At 38.0% G+C, this 23,059-nt stretch overlaps 1 protein-coding gene across 3 annotated transcripts; it reads right to left on the bottom strand.

The window, feature by feature from the left end:
- Positions 1 to 685: 685 nt before the first annotated feature.
- RPS6KB1 (ribosomal protein S6 kinase B1) lies at positions 686 to 22,972 on the bottom strand. Of its 3 annotated transcripts, none has more exons than XM_075120695.1 (15): positions 22,743 to 22,972; positions 18,456 to 18,505; positions 17,021 to 17,141; positions 16,625 to 16,693; positions 16,036 to 16,183; positions 15,501 to 15,558; positions 14,382 to 14,482; positions 13,028 to 13,118; positions 12,731 to 12,821; positions 11,977 to 12,084; positions 11,292 to 11,354; positions 9,601 to 9,678; positions 7,913 to 8,020; positions 6,318 to 6,430; positions 686 to 1,628 (listed from the first exon to the last, which is right to left on the bottom strand). In XM_075120695.1, exons 1-15 carry the CDS (start codon positions 22,812 to 22,814, stop codon positions 1,589 to 1,591), a joined length of 1,311 nt encoding a protein of 436 aa, XP_074976796.1. In that variant the 5' UTR covers positions 22,815 to 22,972; the 3' UTR covers positions 686 to 1,588. The 3 variants fall into 3 exon arrangements, with proteins under 3 accessions (XP_074976796.1, XP_048680365.1, XP_048680367.1); XM_048824408.2 differs by lacking the exon at positions 686 to 1,628 and adding an exon at positions 1,674 to 5,744 and having other exon boundaries at positions 22,743 to 22,970; XM_048824410.2 differs by lacking the exons at positions 686 to 1,628; positions 6,318 to 6,430; positions 7,913 to 8,020 and adding an exon at positions 8,056 to 8,206.
- Between the last annotated feature and the right edge of the window lie 87 nt (positions 22,973 to 23,059).

The following is a 23,059-nucleotide window of genomic DNA, read 5'->3' as shown; positions in this document are numbered from 1 at the left end:
CCCATTGTGTTAATGCTGCAGAGGCATATTTTAATTGATATGGTTTGAAAAGATTTTAACCAAACCTTCATTTTTTGGGTGTGAACTACTTTCTCACCTGTTCATGGAGAACACAATGGGAGAATAATTTGGAAGCTAGCATTTCTAATTAGAATCTTGTATTCTGAACAGTCACAGATGCATAAGATAAAAAGAACAGGTTCTCCAAAGCAACTGGTTTCACAATAGCAGAGCCCCATGAAGACTATATGAAAACAGGTGCATTTAGTGTCTGTGGGACCACAAACCTGCAACTTCTATTTGTTGATGCTGTAGAATATGAATTATGGTGAACTAGCCCCGTTAGTCATTCAGACAGGCAGGGTACAGACTGCTTACATTGTCCCTCAGCAGTCCGTTCACATCCACACAAAGGGTATCAGCCAACATGGAAGAATTTAAATCTTTTGGGGGAGACCACCTATCAAATAGCATTTTAAAGAAATTGTAATCAATAAGATTCAACGAGTGTGTGCAGATCTAAACAATCACGCTGCTTTGAGATTTACCCACAGGGAGGTTGGGAGCGATGACACTAAGAACAGACTTCTTGCTAATCAAATAAAGCACAAAAATGTGTCTTTGGAAAGTTTAGTAAGGAAAAGTTAAGTAATGAAGGCAACAGCGTTTAAAAAAAGGTTTTCAACAAGATAAACGCTTCAAGATTAATAAAATTCAGTGAAGAGGAGTTTGTTACATCACAGCATATATAACCCAGCAACACGTTAGTGCATGAGAACCAGAAAGTTAAACCTTCCTGCTTAGTTTATTTGCAAATAATAAAAGTAGACAAATTGTATTTTAAAATATTTAAGGTATTAGACATTTGGTTAAGAAAATCCAGCAAGTTTACCTGATAATGTCCTCTGACCCACAAAGATTACTTAAGAATTTTCCTGTGAGACAACCAGTAGACTATGCTCAACTTGAATTGGAAAAAAAATAATAGCATGCCTAACTTGGCTGCCAACTCATCTCTAGCTTGGTCCTTTGGTGTTTACGCAACACAGGGAGAGGACACGTCAGACAGTAGGTTCCAGAAACTCTATACCACCTCACCACCTCTCCCTGGGGTTCTCTTATTTGGGGAGAACTGATTGAAGTTATCCAAACCCAGTAATCTTAATAAAAATAAGTTGATTACAAAATAAGGAACTAAAACAAAAGCTTGACACTTCTCAGAAGTGAGAATGCATTTCAGCTTAGATGTTGAAGAAAAAAAAGTGAGTAACTTACATAACTTGAATGCCATCCTCCCTCTCATCTGCCTGTCAACATCATGCTGCTGTCTAGGGAGAGAAGCTTCCCTATCAACCCCCAAATCTCTGCCTTCAACTAGATATACACAGAGAGATCCATGTCTCACCCTGCAGGAGGCAGACCACTGATGACTGGATAACTAATTGCAATTCACAGTCACCTTTCAAAGGCTTGAGGACCTAGCTGAGGTACCACACTTCATAAACCAGGTTACTTGGTTGTATCTAGCGTCAGTCGGGCCACTTCTTAAAACTCGCTAAGGTTTTTCTCCATTTCATGAAGTATAAAATTATGGATGAAGGTCCAAACTGTCAAATTTAGGGGTTACCCTATTTAAGAGAAGAAAAAAAATAAGTCACTTCTACTAGCATATGTTCATTCAAATTTGCATTTAATTGCTATTTACATCCATTCAGAAATCAAGTATATTTTATTACAGTAAACTAAATACAAAATGAAAAGCAGAACGGGGATTACCCTCATACCACTCCTAATAAGGCAGCTGAAGAGTTTTACAGATAGATACAAAGTCAATTTGATATAGCAGAAAAGAACAGTTTGTAAAAATACACAATGAACCACACACCTCCAACCCCCAAGAATCTACACATGTAGCATAGAAATGTCTTATTTCCTTGAGACAATACTTGTGCTGTTCATGATAAGGACAGACTCTTAACAGGAATTTCCCCCCCAGTAGATTAAGTGTAGCAGTACCTGGAACAATGGAACACACAGTATCTTGCTTTGTGAACACAGATTACTTGAGACTATTGCTGTAGAGACAGGGCAACAAATGCTTGGGTTTTCTGATATTAAAGAGTTGCAGTCTCCCTCTTGATCTTAATATGCACTCTTCCATGACTGTTAACAAACCAGGAGTTACTCATTTATTAAGGAGACAATAAACCCAAGTAAACCAATATGTCTAGAATTAGAGTAAACACAAACATTAATATCTGTTCTCCAGAAGTTTAGCTTTTCTTACAGGAATACACACTTAAAAAAAAAAGTGTGTGTGGGGGGAATATTCAAGAGAACAAGTGACGCATTTTTATCTTTTATTACCAGCTAATACCAGGATGACATTCAAATGTCAGATGGCACAATTAAGACAGTCTCGGTAGGAATTATTCCAGCATTCCCAAAATTACAAAGTTCAGTACATTAATGGAATCAAATGTATGTATGTATGTATCACTCCTTCTATAGAGAAAGTGTTGAAAGTGTTCCACATCAAATGGGAAAGAAAAAAAATGCTGGTAACACAGCCAACCTATAAGTCTTTAGAGTTTCTAGAATGAACTGCAGAACAAAATAGCCCTCTAATTTAACAGCTAGTTAAAAAAAAATTGAATCTGGTTCAAGTTTAAGATTTAATACTTTTACATGGTTACCCACAGCAGATATTAACCTCAGTTTTACTATATTTTTTGTAATGCTACAAAAATCCTATAAAAGTCAAATGATAGCAAAATGTTCAGTGATTATAATTAAAAAAGCACAGTTTGTAAAAAATAAAAATAAGATTCTATACTCTAAAGAAAAATTTAAGACAATTTTTGAAATGAACAAAAAAAGCACTTGTTAAGCTCTCCAATATTCAATGCACTCTGTATACTAGCATTTGTCTGAAGTAGCTATACAGGAGTTTGAACTCCACTCCCCTTAAAAGTTCATGACTATTAATATTGACACTAATACATATTAAAGAAGATCTATGTCTGATATTTTTACAAATAAATACAGGATAAACCATATTGCATAGTGTGTGCTTGCTGTCTGAGTCACACTCCAAAAGTTTCACAGTTATGGTAGGGTATTAGACTTATGTCCAGGCAACGAAACATTTTTAATAGTACATGAAATTTACTTTTAAAATAATAAACTGGATATGTAATTAAGCAATGAACTCTAACAAACAACTCTTGCCATTCTTGCCAGCCATACTAATCAACTCTATTGGATGATTATATCCAGCCAGCCAGAGTACAACCGTTACTTGTAAATAGGAGCAAGAGATAATTGGTTGGCTTAAAAAAAAAAAATCATTGGATTTTGGTCTTTCATATCACTTCTGCTATATTTAGTAAACATGTTTGGAAACTCTATAACAAGTGGCACAAAGCAGATACTGCTTGAAGTGATGCCTGTTGCAAATGTGCTTTAGATGTATGGAGTATGAGGGTTATGATCTCAGTTCCACAACACGTCACCAATGGCCCCGTAAAAGAATGAAAAATGGCACTCTCTTCCAGTACAATTTTTGTGCCAACGGTGCTGGCAAACTCGTGGAGCTTTAATGTTACCATAACTTGATTTTCCTTACAAAAATGAAAAACAGACCACCACAAAGGCTCCTCAGAAAGAAAACTGCTAATAGTAATTTTGTTAATCATAAGAAAATTAAAAAGTCAAGTACTGATATTTGTATTTTATAGGAGGATTAATAAGATTTCATTCAATCCTACTGACTTGCAAGTTGTAGAAGGTGGTGCCTCTCTGACTGGATTCAACGTGCTTAGAGAGTTTTATGGCTTGGATCCTATGGCTCAAGAAGATTCACTATACACAGAGCAAGCAGAATTTATAGAGATCCCTACTGTTATGAACACCAGAACTAGACTTTGCACAGTCAGACTAAAGATAATGCAACGTGAGACAAGCGAAAAGTGACAGGACTTGTATGCAGTTGCATGATCATTTACACGCACATGCACATCATACACTCACTCTAACTAGGGTAAAGCTCTGCAGATATTAACCCTTTCACCAGCTATGTTCATGGAAATGCTTTCTTTAAGGCAGGAAGTATTTAAGTAAGGTACAGTGACCTTTATTTTATTCTTTGTACCTGTAAATCATTTGTACAGATTTAATGACAATTTCAAGAACATAAATAGTATCTTTAGAACATGTTTCCTAAATTAAGTTGCTAAAGTTCTGACCCATTGTGGAAGACATTCATTGAAAGGCCATCTAATACTTTTCTCTCTCTCTCTTTTGTCTTAAAATACAATCAGCAAACTTGTTGCCCCAGCACAGGAGAAAAGTTACTTTAATTTTTGTGGAACTGCGAGATAAAAACCATACAAAAATCCCTCTAATTCTTACCCATTAGTTGAAAAGCTTTTAGTCACTTATGACTTGTTGAACTTGTAGATGTTCACTGTGGCAATGCATTCCCTGACCCTTGCCTTCTGATGGATTTTATCCTGACCTGTTTAGATGGATAAGAATCTGAACATGTTCAGCTGTCTTGAACCAAATGACTGGCATACAAATGAAAGGCAATTTTTTCCAGTGAAATGTCTGCCAAAGACAATGATGAAATATGCAGGATGTGTGGGCAGCCCATGGCTTCCAGTTAAGCCTAGAACATAGCAGCATTGCCATTTGATTAGGATTTGTTTTTCTTAGCAATACAGATATAGATATTTTAACTGGGTAAGCAAATAAGACAATTCTCTCCCTCCTCTTACCCCCAATAGCCATGTACGTAATTAACAATGATTCCTTTACTAATGTACTGTTTCACCAGGAGAAGAAAAAGAAGTCAGTCAGTCTACCTTTTCTTCACACCAACAAATAATTGTTTTAAATTTTGGGATACTTTCCATAATGAGCTGAATCAAAAAATCTATTTGAAAAATATATATTTATATAAAAAAAATTCATTAAGTTGTTTTCACGTGAAACATCAATTGTTAAGTTTATCTTTCATCTTTGATTCCACACCATTGTAGGAAACAGTTGGATCAAGCTTGCATGCTAATTAATCCTCAGACGCAAGAATTATAGGCATTTCACACTCTGCCTAGTGAAAGGGCTAACCCTTCTTGACACAATCATGACTAGACAGTGATTCTGGAGCAACATCCTACCCTTAATACTGTCAGTTTCAAGCTATCAACCTGAAAAATCCTTGATAAGGCGAGATGATGTCACTGGGAATCAGTTAGTTGATGTGCCTAAAGTTCTGCAATACCATTTTGCTTAAGTTTTTTTATGCACCATTGATTAATAGAAAAAAATCCATGTGTTTGTTTTTTTCTTTCCAAGTCGTTCTGTGCAATGACTCCGATACTGTCACTTTTAAAAAGTAAACCATATGAGCCCTCACATTTAAACTGGCAGGGGGCTTATGTCCATTCTTTGTTTTTCCACCTTTATGGGTTTAAAAAAAGAAAAAAAAAAGGTTGTGTTGTCATAGATTCATGCGCAAGTGCTCTGGCCGTTTGGAAATCATGGGAAAGGCTTGTTTTTTATATGGCCCAGAGTTTGGTTGTCGTATTGGAAGTGGTGCTGAGGCCTCTCCACAAACTGTCACATCCATTTGTTCTATTCCACTTGTCTCCATTGGATATTCCACAGGTGTCTGCGTATTTGGTGCACTGGCTGAAGCACCTCTTCCCCAGAAATCCCCAGGGGAGAACTTTACAGGGCTTTAAGACAAAAAATATAAATCACTTAGCATTGAGGATACATGCGAAGCTAAGACATTTCCTTCACACTGCAAGAAGTGGAGCATAAATGCCTGTTCTCTGAAGTGTTTAATTTTTGCTTCCACTTCCTTGGTTTGAGAGAAGCATGTATCTGGGCTAGTTCCTACCAAAACTCACTATAAACTAGACACACTGATACTAGACTTTTCTCATTTGGCATTCACCATGTAACATGCTTGTAGGTGTGTGGAAGAAGGGAAATTTTGTGCTAACATTACTCTCATCATGAGCAGCACAGAAACACAGAGGATCCAGCAGCAGTTTTAGAGGATGGTGTATTGAAGTCACCAGAATGACAGGATGTACCAATAACGTGTATCAGGCAGATCAGAATTTCCTGTGCTGCCAAACATAAGCTTGCCTGCAGGGAAGATGCTTGTAAAATGTGCAGAAAGCATGTTGTGTTTAAAAATGAGCACCCTAGTTCTTCCAGAAAAAAAGGTCAAATTATTAATGCTTTTAATGGAGATAATTTACAATTGCTCACTGAAAAGTAAATTGTTAAAAAAATACCTGACTGGTGTCCTAGGACTGCCAATGAATCTGCGAGGTGATCGAATTTTTGGTTCAAAAGAAAACTTCTCTTTTACGCTTTCAAGTACGGATGGAGCCACATACGTAAACCCCTGAAAGACAAGAATAACTTCATTGTGATTGATAGGGAAGGTTTATTTTTATGACCACACAATCACAGAAATGTAGGGCCAGAAGGGACCTCAAGAAGTCTGCTAGTCCAGCCCTCTGTGCTGAGGTAGACCAAGTACACCCAGACCATCCCTGACAGATGTTTCTCCAACCTCTTCTTAAAAACCTCCAATAATGGGGATGTCACAACCTCCCTTGGAATCCTATTCCCAGGCTTAACTATCCTTATAGCTAGAAAAATTTTCCTAACCCTGACGTCCTAACCTAAGTGTCCTTTGCTGCAGATTAAGAACATAGACATGAAGAACAATTGATCACTATCCTCTTTGTAACAGCTCTTGACATATTTGAAGTCTTATCACATTTCCCCTCAGCCTTCTTTTCTGAAGACCAAATGTGGCCAGTTTCAACCTTGCCTCATAGGTCAGGTTTTCTAAACCTTTTATCATTTTTGTTACTTTCTTCCTGACTCGCTCCAATTTGTCCACATCTTTCTTAAAGTGTGGCACCCACATCTGGACACACTACTCCACCTGAGGCCTCACCAGTGCTGAGCAATGAACCGGGACAATAACCTCCAGAGTCTTACATACAACACTCCTGTTAATATACACAAGAATGCTATTAGCCTTTTTCAGAACTGCATCATTCATACTGAATTTGCAATTCACTAGAACCCCCAGATCTTTTCCAGCTGTCTTCTGCCTAGCCAGTTATTCCCCATTTTGTAGTTGTGCATTTGATTTTTCCTTCCTAAATGTAATACTTTGGACTTGTCTTTACTGAATTTCAACTTGTTGAATTCAGACCAATTCTCCAATTTGTCAAAGTCATTTTGAATTCTAATCCTGTCCTCTAAAGTGCTAGCAGAACGACCTAAGGGATGGCTGGTACTATGACTCCTTAATTCCTTAGGTGAGGAATGCAAGTGTAATTCCCCTCCACAGATATAGGCAGGGTGCTTGGGCAGCCCAGAGATTGCTGTTCAGATTATAGATCCATATAAGCAATGCTCAAAGACAACATAATTTTGATCTACAAGGTAACCACTTTGGACATAGTTCTCTCTGCGTTCCTATTGAAGTAATAAGCAATTCCGCTCCTTCAGCAATTTAGGATTAGTGTCCATTTTACTATAAAATGTGAACAAGATTCCCTTTAAAATCTAGAATCTTATTGTCCTGTGTAAAAATGACGGTGTAACCCAGCCTAAGTAAATATCAAAGGCTACAAGCCAAAATGGCCAAAAAAAAGCTACCCTTCTGCAAGGAGTAAGATAATTTAAAATTTTGATGCATTAGAACTTGTCTGACACAAATAGTTGTCACTCTTACAAGTGGTAAGATTCAACCTTTTCTTTCCAGAGATGGAAGGAATTCACCTGAAATGCGCTATACCATTTCCAAACAAGAACACAATGTACCTCTCCAAAGTCAACGCGCACAGATCCCTGGCTCACTTACCAGGAAGACCCGGTTGGCACTTTCACTGAGAGTTGAGTCATCTGGACTATCAACAGGTGTCTGACGTGTAAACTTTGAATCAAACTGGCTCACATCCTCTTCGGATTGCTTTGCAAAAACAAAATGATTAAGGGTTTATAATACAGATATCAACCAAATGGCTTAGCGGTGATCAGTGAAGCCTCTGGATGGAGTTCATTCCATAGGTTTTTGGCAGAGCTCTGCTGTAGTAAAACCTTGGAGAGGAGTCGGAATCCTGTCGTTGCCAGTGGGAGGTCACTATGGGCACTGACACTGAGAAATAAAGGCAAGGGGGAGGGGCGAGAATTATGGATCAAAAAGGAACACAAATTAAAAAGATGCCTTTAAAATAATCTCAAATTACAATAGAAACAAATGCCAGTTTCTTGTGAGAGCTAAACACTGAGTCACTCCCGGTATGGAAGTTACACCAGTTAGTCTACTGGAATTTCACACACTAAATAATCCAGCACATTTTCATAGAAGCAAAATGCTTGTCTTGCTAAGCACAGAAATCATTAACTGAATAAATGACTACCAAATAACTGTCTATTGTTCAGCTGAGGAATTGAACAGATTTTGCCAATGGCAGTTCTCCCAATTTATGTCTTCTCATAGATTCCCTGAATCATTGCTAAAATAAGGCAAGATCTCTATACAATTGTGAAGCTAAAATTTCTAACAATTTGATTTGTACAACTGATTAGCAAACTACAGAATTTGCTGAAGTTATAAAATGCAAGTTCAGTCATCTTGTACCGGTGACATTTTCATAAATATTAGCCTCTTTTTTGAACTGCAGTCTAATATATTAGGGGCTTGGGCCTTATTAACAATACTGCCATTTTAAGATTGAAGTTAAATGATGCTTGTACAACTATGTGCAGGATAAATATTAGTGAGGTAACACTCAAGATGTTGAATAAAGTGACTTGATTCACATTTTACTGAGTGACTATTTAAAATTTTAGTTTCACCCAAGTATTGGCTGCATGTTTGATGCTTGGAAACAAATTCAGAATTCAGATTCTGAGCCTGTATAGCCAGAAGGTTACAAATAAGAGAATGTAAAATTGAAATGGAACTGCTCCACTTCTTCCACAATCTGGGATTAAAGGAAAATAATCAGTAAAAGTAAGAAGGAAGAGTCTCCACTGGCTCTGTACTGGGTTTCCCGACCCCATCCACTCAAAAAAAAGCAATTTCCCCCCCTGTGGACAGGATACAGTAGTTGAGGTGGGAGGAACACAGTAATGCTATCCAGTGTCCTTAGTACAATGGCAAGTGTCTGTGGACGAGCAGTTATGACAAGGCCTTTTAATTCCTGAGTTTTTTTACTGACATCAGTTCTCAAAAGGGCCCTATGGAAAGTTCTGAGATGGGTGGTTTCTTCTAACCTAGCTCTGATAGCAATGCTACATCTGAGTACCAGTAACTGAAGTTATTTCAATTAAATGTGCAGCTTTTACAGTACTATGAGCAGTGGTTCTCAAACTGTAATATATGGGTCAGTTTATCAGAGTATAAATCCATTATAACTGAGTAGTTACAAGGGTAGAATGACAAGTACTTTTGAGTTTTAGATCCAATATAGTAAGTCAAAGTTTGAGAACTGCTGCTAAAAGACATACAAGGAACAAACAATTTACTGTACTCCCGGTACGTACCAATAATGGTTTAAAGGGAGGTTCCACCTTCCGAGCTAGCAGCTCTTCCCAGTTAATGTGTCTGAAGAAAGGGTGAGCCTAAGAAAATTCAGAAGAATGAAAAGCATAATTGGTCTTCCTGGAATAAATTAAGAATGGATACTTGTTGACCTTGTACATAGGAAAATGAACTATATTTTCTAATGTTCATAAAGCTAGCTAAGATGAGAATGTCTGAGGAATAATAAGCTAGGTCTCTTTAGACCTCAACTTTGGGCTCCTTTCCTTCCAAAACTGTGTGTACTTCAAGTGCAGCATCTATTATTTGTCCTACAGTGCTCTATTAGAATAGTCACAAATAGCTTAAAATTGTCATTACAAAATTCTTAAATATAAACTTTCAGAAAAATGTGTGATTGTATCAGGATTTCCTCATGAAACTGCCTCAAGCTAGCAAAATTAAGTTCTTAATTCACAGTTCTTCACTGTGTATATTTATTTGTCACCAGCAGTGAAATAGTGGATTAAAAGAAAATGACAGTTTGAGGTTTAATGAAATGTAGACTGGGAATTTCATTTGCCTACACATCAAATCTGATACTGACTGAAAATGTATGAGATGCAGTAATACCACAGTCACTCGATTGTTTATGATTTCAGTGTGATAGTACATACGAGCTTCTTAGGGATATTACATGCCAAATGTATTTAACTTCATAGATGCAAAAATCTACCACCACCACCAATCAAAGACTTGTCTGTATGTATGGCAGATGTATTGGCTTTTTAGAAAGTGACACCTTCTAAATAGAGAAATTTGGGGAAATTTGCCATCCTTTAGAACATAAGGATGACGGACAATGATTTGTGAGAGCTTCTCAGTACCTAATATCTTATCTTCTGCTATAAACTTGCTGGGAATAGTGAAATATTGCCATTCTGCACATTATGCTTATTGTCACTTTTATGCATAGGTAAGCTTTTGTTCTAATATTTTTCTTTTAGTTTCTGATCTGTTCAAGTTACAAAAGAAATTAACTCCATGTTACCAATCTAGCTGATGTGCCACGCACATCTACATCTCTTGAAAATATTTCAGATGAATTTCTACTAGCAATGTCATAAAAACTGACACAATTAACCATAAAACTATTAAAATATGGAATGATGCGAGTTGTACAGGAGAGGTTTACATACAGCCACAAAACCCAAACTGTGCAGGCTGGGGACAAGCTTTAAACAATTTTGTAGTAGATGGAATAATTGAGTTAGATCTGTTTCGCATTATGAGTGCAAAGTGTAACAACATCTTTCCTGAAAGACTCTCAACCCCAAATGTGATAATGTGTGCGTTATTCACCAACCCACTAGAATACCACAATGTATCAATTTGTTCACGGAGTAACTAATAAAGAAAGGGGGAAATGGGATATAGGAAAGCTAAAAAAATTTCAGGGGGAGGAGAGCAAATAAATCCTCAGGACCCCATCCTTTACCCCACTAACTGTTTCCTTGAGCCCTTTATTACTTAGATATCTATCTAACCCTTCCTTAAATTCCTCAGAGGAAACAACTGACTATTTGTCTAAATCCCTGCCTCTGCTCTCACTATGCTTCAGAGAATGACATGTTCTCCCATATCTATTCTTCTTGGACTATCCTTGAATCTTGTTTCTCAATATGATAATCTTGTTTAATTTCTCTTGATCTACCTGAACTTCTCCAGCATCTCCAGAACCAGCTCCTAGACGTGAGGCAGCATTTCTTTTTAGCAGCTTAGAGGAGAAAAACACCAAGGAAACAATTTATTGAAATGGTTAAACAATTTTTAAAGAGTATTTATATTAAGAGTCATTAAGAGAAATATTTTACATCTGTGTTAAATATTATTTGGACTAACCACGTAGTAGTTACCATACAATGAAATTACAAACAATTTTAATATCTTCCATTATTGTATGTGTGCTGTTGTAGCCATGCTGGTCCCAGGATACTAGAGACAAGGTGGGTGAGATAATATCTCTTATTGGACCACTTCTGTTGGAGAGAGAGAAGCTTTTGAGCTTACACAGAAGAGTTCTGTGTAAGCTCGAAAGTTTGTCTCTCTGTTCAACAAAAGTTGGTCCAATAAAAGATATTATCTCATCCACATTGTCTCTGTTAACAATCTTAAGGCAGTTCTCAAAACAAAAACAACTTCAGAATTGTGTTTTCAAACAAAGCATTATTTTCTGCCTCATGCAACTTGAAGACTGAACTGAGCTCCATTAAAAGATTAAGTTGATTGAAATATAGTAGCACTATGATTCACCTGGGAAAAAGCAGCACAGCAATATTGATCAGTGGGTTTCTAATATCTGCATATACATATAGGTTTAACGTTAATTAAAACTTTACCTTTTTAAGCAGATCTCTGGCTTCTTGCGTGAGGTAGGGAGGCAAGTTGAGTTTACATTTGAGAATCTTGTCAATGGTTTTCTTTCGGTTCTCCCCAGTGAACGGGGGCTGAAAAACATCATTGCAGTGTGAAGAACAACACACGTGAAAAACTCTAGCACAGTCATTCTCAAACTTTATGGCACTGCAACCCCGCTCGTGACAACAAAAATTACCACATGACCCCAGTGCCCTGTGTTACTCCAGAATAGTTAATATTTTAAATAAAAAATGCTTAGGGTAATTGCATCGGGCCCCATGCCATAGGGGGCCCTGTGAAACTAAGTTGCTCAGGCTTTGGTTTCAGCCCTGGATAGCGGGGTTCGGGCTTCAGCTTTCTGCCCTCGGCCCCTGCGAGTCTAATGCCAGCCCTAGGCAACCCCACTGAAATTAACTTGTGACCCACAGTTTGAGAACCACTGGAACAAACTGATACTTGTTCAGCTCTCTTCATTTGCATACATGGAACAGGGCTAGTTTCAGTGAAACAGGCATATAATTGCTTCAAATGTGACTTCCAAATATTTGCTTGGGCTATTACAGAACAGCACAAGAGGATGGTTAAAAATGTTTAGCCATTTTTTAGTTAGGTTTCCTACCAGCAGCTGATATAAGTACATACATATCTATCTATTCCTACACCTGAATGATCCAACAAACTTCAGTGATTAGTGATGTAGAATAAAATGCATGCAGTTTTTAACTGTGCACCTACTGCTCCAGTCAGCATGTCATACATCAATGCCCCCAAACTCCACCAGTCCACAGCACGATTATGCCCACTTCTCATCAAGATTTCAGGGGCCCTAGAATGAAAAAAATTAGAAATATGAAAGTATTTTATTAAACACTCAATTACGGCTCAGGTTTCAAGTTTTTAAACATAATCCACATTTATAATCTGAAAGTTCCATAAATAACTGAACGTATTGAACCATCACTTAAAAAAGGTAAAATTTAGCCATTACCCCCGGACCAGAGTAATACTTTTCTGTTTCATCATGCAGCTCACATGTATTCTATTGTTCCACAGAAAGTGTGTGTGACTGTTCCATCATGAATAGATTCTTTACACAGTCCGAAGTCTGTTAGTTTTACATGACCTGAAATAAAAAAAAACATCTAATTCTAAAATCACTCAGAATTCTGACAACAGAATTACATGCATATCTGCAAGTCAACATAAATGTAATTTATAAAATGGACAGTGCAAATATGTCTATTCCTGTCTACAGTAACAAAACAGGACTCTTCCCAGCAGGCATCAGAGTGAAAAATGACTTTAGTCATTTAAAAAAAATCTTAGAACTACACTCAATGAAGATACAGGCTTATTTTTGCATGAAAAAGGGTCTTCACTCAGTGGAGAGGAACAAAAACACAGCAAAGCCACCAAGAGACTCTCAAAGCCATGAAAAAAATTGTTTCTTCATGTTCTGTTCTCATTACTTAGACCTGTAGAAACTCACAAACTAATTGTTCACATCCTATTGCAATCCTTCTACTAGTTAGGCACAAAGAAACAGATAGATCTAAGTAGCTGACTGTGTTTTTATATGAGCTTATTCCCCTTCATATAGAATCAAGTTCTTGATTTGCACAATGCAGTAAGGTTTTTTTAATTAATCTTATACAACATTTTTTAAATATATGCAAACATATCTATAAAAGACTTCATCTGGGCAGCAGTACAATCAAGTCACCTAGTCTTATGCTTACTCCATAATTTAGAAACCAAAATCAGTGTCACAATTCATTTCTAATTTATAACTTTCACTCTCCAGAACCACTAAGCACTAGTAAACATTCACACTCAGTGAACACCTTGCTTAAAAGTAGTCTTTTAGCTCTTTAATGCTAGGGTTTGCTGGCACTAATCAATAGTGCTGCAGGCATTAGTGCTCAACACACACAGAGCTTTGAACTTGCTGCTACGATCAAGTAAAGTGACAGGTTTTTTTTGTTTCTTTTTAAAAAGCTAGAACATCAGTATTAGCATAGTTATTTGTAAACATGAAAATTACAGAGCAGGTTTGAATTCAGATATCATGCATAGATGACTCAGCAGCATGAGAATATCCCACTAGTGAATAGAAAAGTCTTCAGTGTGTTTACCCTAAAAGTCTCTTGCCCCTTCCTGACCAATTTGTTCTGCCACTTCCAGTACTAAAGTACTGTAACTACTACAATGAACTCCATGCCATGACTAGAGGTTAGCAAATGGCAGCTACTTGTATGGGTGTATCAGGAAAAAAGAAAGATAACAGTAGTAACAGTTTTCTGAGGTAATTTTATATTATGCTGTGACCTGTGAGAAAGGATTTTGAGAGGATTATTGGCTACACAATTGTTTACTATATTTCCACCTTGATGATTAAGCATGATATTTTCCGGCTTCAGATCTCGATAGATGATTCCTTTTTGATGTAAGTGCCCCAAAGCCATTGAGATCTCTGCCAAGTAAAAGCTGAAACAAAAGGGATTTGATACAATTAAACTCTTTCAGCCACAAAAAGCATCTTAAGCACTAAAACAATTATACTTCCTAGTACATAGCAATGATTCCTTGAAAGTATAGTTAAATGTGCATCATAGAATAAATTAGTAGAATAATTATGTTATTGAGGTTTATTTGCCAAAGGGCATAGGGACACAATGGAACAGCAAAATTACACCATCAGCATTAGGTTAATTTGCTTAGTAGTTACTCTGTCTTGAATAATTTTGTTGCGATCTGAATTCGCTGGTCATTAAGTCTGGCTCTAAACTGATTCCCTGTTCTGGGAAAGGAAGAGGAAAGCTCTGCACTGCAGTGCTCTCTGTAGCATAAAGCTGCAATCCTATATGTACATCTGAGCTGTTCCAAAACACTCACAGCATATGTTGTGGGAAGATGGAGCTATCATCCCCTCTTGTGTGCTGTGTAAAGCCTAATCAAGAAGGTGTACTTCATTGACCTAGGTCATGTGTGAAATGTAGCTACAGAAAAGGCTCTCTAAGCAAAATGATCATTTACACAGTTCAGTTTTCTTCACATATGTGCTCAGAAAGAGTAGGAAAAATACAGTAATTACACCACTTCTAAAAGTGAACTGCAGCCACTAGAAGCTACAAACTTTTACATAATGTACCCAAAGCAAGGTTTTGAACATTTCTTTCATGCAGAAGATTCCTAGAAATTCTGGTGTAGGCTGCCATTCCCCACCAACTCAAGTGTACCCCCTCTGCAAGCACATGCCTAAGTTCCAGTAGAACATAGTGACAACCTTCAATTGGGTGGGCAGTAAATCTTCTCACAGACTGTAATGCCATTCCAACACTAGCTGGTCAGAGATGCAGCAGAGTAAGATATACAGAACAGCCACCACCTCCACGAAAGACTCATTGAACTGTGTAGCTCATTAAATTAGATTATTAAAATACAATTGTATGTTTCTCTCTTGAATTCTACTAAGCCACAAAAGTGCCAATGTTGTTTCACATACCAGGCTGTGTCTTCCATAAAAATTCCCTCTCTCTCTAACTGCATAAATAGTTCTCCTCCTACAAGAGGAAAATAAGATGTTAGAAGCAAGAATCCATATTTCTGTACTTTTTCATTTTTAATCATAATTAAACTACTACACATTCCCTTATCAAAGGACAGATGATGGAATTATGCTCTGCAGAAGACTATTTTAATCCAGCGTTGTTAATGTGTGAAAAGTGGGTGAATATTCACTTAATACAGGAAGTATCAATCAGGAGTCAGAGCAAGACCCTGGAGACAGAATTCCTGGTATCTGATAATTAGAAATTCCCCCTCCTTTACTTCCCTGTAAGATATTCTTAACATCAGTTTTGTTATGCAGTTTATATAGATTGAGTTATGGGTTTCACATTAATTATGAAAATGTGCAGAATAATTTAAGTCAACTATGAGCGCTTAGCTGGGATTTTATAAAGGGAAAAAATAAGAACTTTTCAGATTAAATAAGGGATACTGAAAAGCTCCTGTGTAGCAGAATTAAATATACTGACCACTGAGATACTCAAGGATGAGGTAGAGTTTTCCACCAGTCTGAAAGGCATAAATTAAATCTACAATGAAGGGATGCTTCACTTCCTCCAGGATATTACGCTCAGCTTTTGTGTGTGCTGTATCTTTTGCATTCCTTACAATCATCGCCTACAGAACAAAGAAAAATTACATGAGCGCGAAGAACATGGGATTCCTAAATGAGGCAGAATTCTACATAAGGTTCTATTCCCAATTTACAGAAGTCTCCACATTCTCCACATAATTGTCACAACAACACTCTGAGTCAGCAACATAATAAAAAACTGCTTAGTTTCTTGCGTTATTGTTAAATATGAAATCACACTCATGTTTTTAAATTAATTAAAAATAGAGAGACCGACTGCCTAGAAGCACACAATAGATGTAATAGAAAATCTGATAAAAATACATATTTCAATTTAAATGGATGTAAAGATTAATTTTACCACATGAATGACAAATGTTTAATCTTGGCAGATTAGAACAATTATTATATAGTAATTACATTCTAAAAGGGACAAAAAACCCTTTTTTGGATTGGAAAGCAGCCAAAAGTGAAGCTCAAGTTACCTTTTTAAGAACTTTCATGGCAAAAATTTTTCCAGTATTTGCTCCTGTTACTTTTCGTACTTGAAAAACCTATGGAACAAAAAGTAAATAAATTCCTTATAAGTCACAGTGGCAGTTAGAATTCAAATATATACCTTAAATTCTTTTATTCCCAATTAGTGGTAAAGTTGTACAATCACTAAAGTCAATTTTGATCAAATGCATTGCCAATAAAAAAGAATGGTGACTTCATACTGGACACTGGTCTGCATCAGCTCATTACTGCCTCTGGAAAGGCAGAATTTTTCTGGAAACAGAACGTAAGTGTTGGGACATATATCAGGCAGCCAACAAGAAAATTCTTTGATTGCCTCCACTGTGATGGATAATGGACTTTCCAAGGTGAAGATTTTGTACCTTTCCATAACCTCCTTTGCCAAGTACACGTAGTAACTCAAAGCATTCTGGTCGGATCTTTTCTGGACCTCTGTTTACACTCGTTTCCGAAATCTCAAATTTTTCACAATGTTCCATGCCACTGAATAAAGACAAAACAGTGTATTACAAAATTAAATCAAGTTAAAGGAACAATAATCATGCAAATTTCTCTGCAGAAAGCACATTATATTCACTGGCACAACTGACAGTCTGCTTAGGAGATGTCCAGAATTGTAACACCAGGAATTCTATTAATGTATATGTATAGCAATGAGTGGCAGCTTGCATAATGCAGAAATTTGGAAAGTTCCTAGGATTCACAGAGTCATGCATTTCCTGAAATGACATTTTATATAAGTGTACATGTTCTGAAGACTGAAACAGGCATTCTTGGTAATTTAATTAATTGAGCAGCATTGCTGTTACCCTGAAAAAAAAATTAGGTTTATAAATTCCATTAAAAGTTATGGGACTCCCAGGTGTGATTTGTAGGGTCATATTTACACAATGAAAGTCTTACTACCTTGCAAAAATAGTAACGTTAAACTAAAATATGGTTCAATCTTGCCAAAGTAGAGGATTAACCCAATACTTAATAATGTTTCTAAATTATGCTAAGCCCTGCAAAGTATAAGTCAGTAACACAGTTTGGTCTTGTCTATGCTGACAAGACTGAATTGTGTTTTAGCTGTCGCTACCATGTTCTCACGGAGTCTTCCAACATGATGCATTTTCAGACTTAGCCCTGAAGCAAACAAAATAGTTTTAATGAGACTTAAGTGCAGCAATGTTTTCTAGAAGACTTGAAGTCAGAACTCCTGAATTCTATTCCCCTATCTGCCACTGGTTTGCTGTGTGAACTTGCAAACACCAAAACCTCTCCATCACTGTCAGAAACTTCTGTAAAATGGAGATATCTACCACTTCACAGGAGGCTGCAAGGTTTCATACAGTGGAATTGTTCAAACTAAAATAGTTTTTGAACTTTTCCCCCCAGAAAGGTAATAAATTGATGTAGCCTATAATGGAGTTCATAATTAGGCTTGACTTATACTGATTATGAAAGCATGCTATAGCACCTTTCAGGAACATCCATCTTTAAATGAGTATTCAGGAGCTTAAGGAGCGTAAAGTCCTCTGCGATCTCTTGATAAATTGGGTTTTATCAAAGTGCACTATATTATTAATATTTAATATAACAGAATGAGCCTGATTACAAATAGCATTCAAATAAAGTAAAAAAGTGTAGGGACAAGTAAGATACAAAATGTAAGGCACTGCAGATTGTTACCAATTTCTCCAAAGAATTTTTTTGTTACAAGATGTACCTATAAAACTTGAATTTTTCTATTAAAGTCGAGAAAAACTGTAGATATCATGAATATTACAGAAATGTTTTCTAATAGGAACTTACATTTCATATTGGCCAACTCCTCCATGGTCCATGCTTTCACTTAACTGACCCTGGGATGGAGGGAGAGAATGTTTTAAAAAGTTACTACAATAATACCATAGCTGTAAACAAAAACAGTGAGTACAAACAGTAAGCTTTGTTTAAAAAAAAACAAAAACATGTCACGGTCTGACTGATTTTGCTCTAAAATTTGTTAAACTGGCCAAGAAGTAATATGCAATAAATTATCAGAAGAAAGCACTTTGTATGATAGGCTTTCACAAAACATTTAAAGAGTTCTGCAGAAAAGTTGCAAAATTCCCAAGGATCCCACAATTACAGCAGGGGACCCATTACTTTTTTAGCTAACTGCAGTTATCTGATTATGTTTGTACACGCAGCAATGAATCCAACTCCAGATAAACCCTGTAAAAATGCAATGGTGTTGTAATTTGTATTTTTACACCTGTGTTCATGTAAGAATTTTGGTGAATAGGACTCATACATATAATGGCTATCCTGTACAAAGGTTTCCTCTACAGGATCTGCGTTTATGTGGAACCAGATAACTAAGGGAACTGGAAACAGATATACTGAATTAACTGTGAAATTCCTAAAAAATTAGGGGAGGGAAGCCATACAAAGGTCTGAAAGCTGCAGTTTTCATTTTTACATTGTAAAATATTCAATAATATTCATGATATTGTGGATCCCGCAATGTTAGGCTTCCACTGCAATTCTGATTTTAATTAGCTTACTTTGCACAGTCCACAATTTTGCATACATTTTGAGGTTTGCAACACACTTTTTTCCCCATTAGTACAGTACAACCCCATTTATCCAAGCTGATGGCAGCAGGGCTCCCGCTGTCAGCCCCGTGCATTAATTATTCTAATATAGTGGCAGCAAAATGTCTGGTTATCAAAAAAATTAGCAAGCATAACATAATACTTAAGTGTTTATATTGCACCAGCAAATTTTTCTTAAACAAATAGGTCTTCTCTGACTTTTCCAAATTATCGCAAATAATAATGGTCCATTATTACTTTTCCATGATTTTCCATGTCTTGTCTGCAACTCAGCCACAATTATTTGACAATCATACCATGATTCAAGTAGGCTTGACTTATACTGGTTAGGAAAGCATGTTACTGCTTGCACTACTGCCAGTCACATTGGTCTTGTTATGTAAACAGAGGCTTTCATTTTCCAAGTCTCATTTTCATCAGCATTAAATTTGTTTTTTAAAAGTTTTTTTTTTTTAAATCTGCTTTTCATTCAAGAAGCCATGGGTCTTCCTTCTTGTCATCTCAGACAATCAAGCATTTGAAGACTAGTGTTGTTCTAGCTGGACAGTCTCACTTTGGTTTGCATTTACTGTCATTTGACTTTCTTACAGATGAGATAAATGTTAAAGCTGCTGTTATATTCAGTAAAACTCTGTGGCAACCAAGAACTATGACTTCAGTGCAATCTCCCTAGTCAGAAGAAGTCTTGTGGCAATTTCATTTCCTAGGTTAGCCATATCTGTAGGCACACCTGTAACAGCACTTGTTCTTGTTGATGCTATGATAGCTTTTTGGAGTGAAAACTTTCCAGCTGCAAGATTACCTAGTCTAATGTAGCTTCACGTCCAACTCACATTAGGGTGACCAGATAGCAACTGTGAAAAAACAGGACAGTGGGTAGGGGGTAATAGGCACCTATATAAGAAAAAGTCCCAAAAAACGGGACTGTCCCTATAAAAAAGGGACATCTGGTCACCCTAGCTCACATTCCGTTTGATGATTTCAAACTCTCAGTTCAGAGATGTCTTTCTGTTCCTCAAAGTTACGCACTATGCCACCTGGAGGTAGCTTTCAGTTAAAGCGCATGCTTTCCCGTTGATCCTCCCCCATCAAATTATTTGCTCTTGTGTTTGCTTCTCTGGTTCTATGTTTTGCTTTAACTATACTAAGTCTACAGTAACTCTACTCTTATTTGTTTTTCAAAAGCCTTATTTTATTGTTTTTTTCTCCCTTCCAGTGTTACTAACACTGAAAGAGAGAGTAGTCATGAACTGAATTTGGTTGTCCCACAGCACAGTTGTTCATCCTGCCTGAGAGCCAAGTTTGCTTGTGAATAGGCATTAACTCTAATGGAAATTGTGCTGCAAATATTACCCACATTTATGGGAAAGGACGGTCATAACTGATGAACTAGGATTCTCGGACTCTCAGTCCTTATGGTTAAACTCTGGGGAACTCTAGTACCGCAATTTGCTCACTGGACCATCTGAGACTGTTGGCAGCCTTCAAGATGCGATGTGAGGGGCATTTTTAGCCAGGCATTTTATTTTGTTGGTTACTGATGCTGCTCCCAGGGTCTTTTCTTTAAAGTTGAGAAATTATAGTGGCTATAGTGCGCCAGCAAAATAATGCCTTTACTGTTTTTAAACTATTGACACTGACCGATACCAAATAATCTGTGTAAAAATACTGAAAGCAATGGCTGGTTTCAGACTGTAATGGTACAACCCTAAAGAGACAAGATCAAGAGCAACATCAGATTGACAAGGTAATAGGAGCTTGACATAAGGTGAGGCGCTCAGTCTATTTTGGAGATGCTGTAGCGTTCATCACTCTTCTGTACCTGGTACTCACTATAAACTTCTTGCAGTTCAATGCCTGTACACTTTAGACAGGACTGACAATTCCCTGGGGAAAAAAGTAGTTTGGCCACAGCACTGATAAATACCATCTTAAACCTAGTTTAAACCAGAAAACTGGTAAAACTAATTGCATCAGTGTCCAGCAAGGACAGGAACAAATCTTGTCAAACTCTGGATACATCCATTCACAGTAGAGGAATAGTCTCAGTCTATCCACTATATCAAAGTTGGTCTTCTGCTACAGAATGCTGAATTGCCAAATGGACCTGGATGGGTAGTCTGAAATGCTGAATGCTTCTGACTGCTTAATGCTTCAAGCCTACAACTCTGCACTATTGCAGTTTTCATACAACCAAATGTCTTTGACTTTTGACTATACAATATTGAAAACTGAAATAAGTCATGACATGTATGACTTCCTTGAGAAAATACTGAACCAAAATGTATACAGACGTTCAGATGTTCAGTGTTATAATTACATATTTACTATTACAACCACTGCAGTTCTACTTTTTATTTGTAAAACTCTAAATTAATCTATGATATATTAATTATTAATTAAAATTAATTAATCTATTGCCTTATATAACCACAATTTGAAGACCTAACTAACAATAAGTGTAATATGGTATGCATTAACAAAATAGTTCTTAAAGCAGAAAATGCCTTAAACTGGGACTAATTAGTTTTTCCCAGGGTAGTAAAAACCACCTCTGGTAAATACCATGCCATCTCTGACTTTAGATGTTAGCACAGAAGTGATGATTAAAATTTTACAATATAGATTAGCATTTCTGGGCTGATCTAATGTGTGGGACACTTACATCAAACTATTTTGATCTGAAAATAATTAGTCCTGGGTTTGTTTTTTTTAAATTATATACTAGAAAAGGTAAAACAACCCACTCATTCACACATAAAAGCATCCTCAAATTTAGCCTGGCATATTACGGTAAGCCAGCTAGTATGAAATCACTGACAATTCTTAGATCAAGAAATCTATTCTTAGAAAAAGAAGTCACGGTTACTTAAGATTTGATCCCATTCAAACGTATTATCTTGAGTACAAGATTGAGTTCTCCACTATGGGAAAGTGTTATAACTACAAATGCCAGGCACGGTGCAGACATGCCTCCTGAAATAAACGTCCCGCCGCAGCAGTGTGCAGGTCTCAGCCGTCACCTCAAAAGCCGGGCGGGGAGGAAGCCACCAAATATGAAGGGGGAACGGAACGTGTCACCTGAGTGGGGCACATCGGCGCTAAAACAAGGCGCCACCCGGGCAGTAGCTGCCTAGGGCTAAGGTCGGGGGACGCGTCGCCTACCAGCCCCTCCGACGGCACCCCCAGAGCGGTGCCACCCGCCATGGGTGGCAAAGCAACTGCCACAGAAGCAGGCAGCATGTCACCCAGGCAGGACACCTCGCTCCCTCAACAGGCCGCCCCTCCTCTCCCGCTCGCTAGGCCGGCCCCCATCACCCGCCTCCGCGCATCGGGCCACTCACCGCAGCGGACCCCTCCTCCAAGTCCGTCGCCCGACCGGATCCCCCTCGGATGCCAGGTCGGGCCGCTCACCGGACTGGGCCGGGTCCCCCCGCCCTGCCCCTGGCGAGGCCCGCTCCCTCTCAGCCCCTCGCCGGCTCAGGCTCCCCCCGCTCACCCCCTCCTCCAACTCCTCGTCCGAACCCGCGTCTTCGGGCTGGTCCAGGTCAATGTCGAACACGCCCGCCATGGCCTGGATGCGAGCAGCGCCTCCGCCGCCCCTTCCTCGCTGTGCTGAGTCCGCGGGGCCTGGGCCGCCTCATGGGCCCGCAGCCCCTAACGCCGCCACGGCCGCCATCGCCGGCTGCCAGGCTTCAGCGCGGCTGCGCCCCCGCCCTGACTCCGTCTACGGCGCAGGCGCCCGACCCAACCTGGTGACCGCAAGGGACCACACTGAACATGCGCAGAGCGCACCACGGCGTGCGACCTCAGTTG

This window comes from Caretta caretta, chromosome 17 (genome assembly GCF_965140235.1).
Source record: "Caretta caretta isolate rCarCar2 chromosome 17, rCarCar1.hap1, whole genome shotgun sequence".
NCBI lineage: Eukaryota > Metazoa > Chordata > Testudines > Cheloniidae > Caretta > Caretta caretta.
This window is presented reverse-complemented; position numbering and strand designations above follow the sequence as displayed.

Coding starts and splice junctions, on each gene's coding strand:
- RPS6KB1 (XM_048824408.2), bottom strand. CDS start 22,814: ATGGCGGGCGTGTTCGACATTGACCTGGACCAGCCCGAAGACGCGGGT. Junction 14,483..15,500: donor TTTATGGAAGACACAGCCTG/GTATGTGAAACA, acceptor CTTTTGTTTCAG/CTTTTACTTGGCAGAGATCT. Junction 11,355..11,976: donor CCAGAGATCTGCTTAAAAAG/GTAAAGTTTTAA, acceptor TTCTCCTCTAAG/CTGCTAAAAAGAAATGCTGC.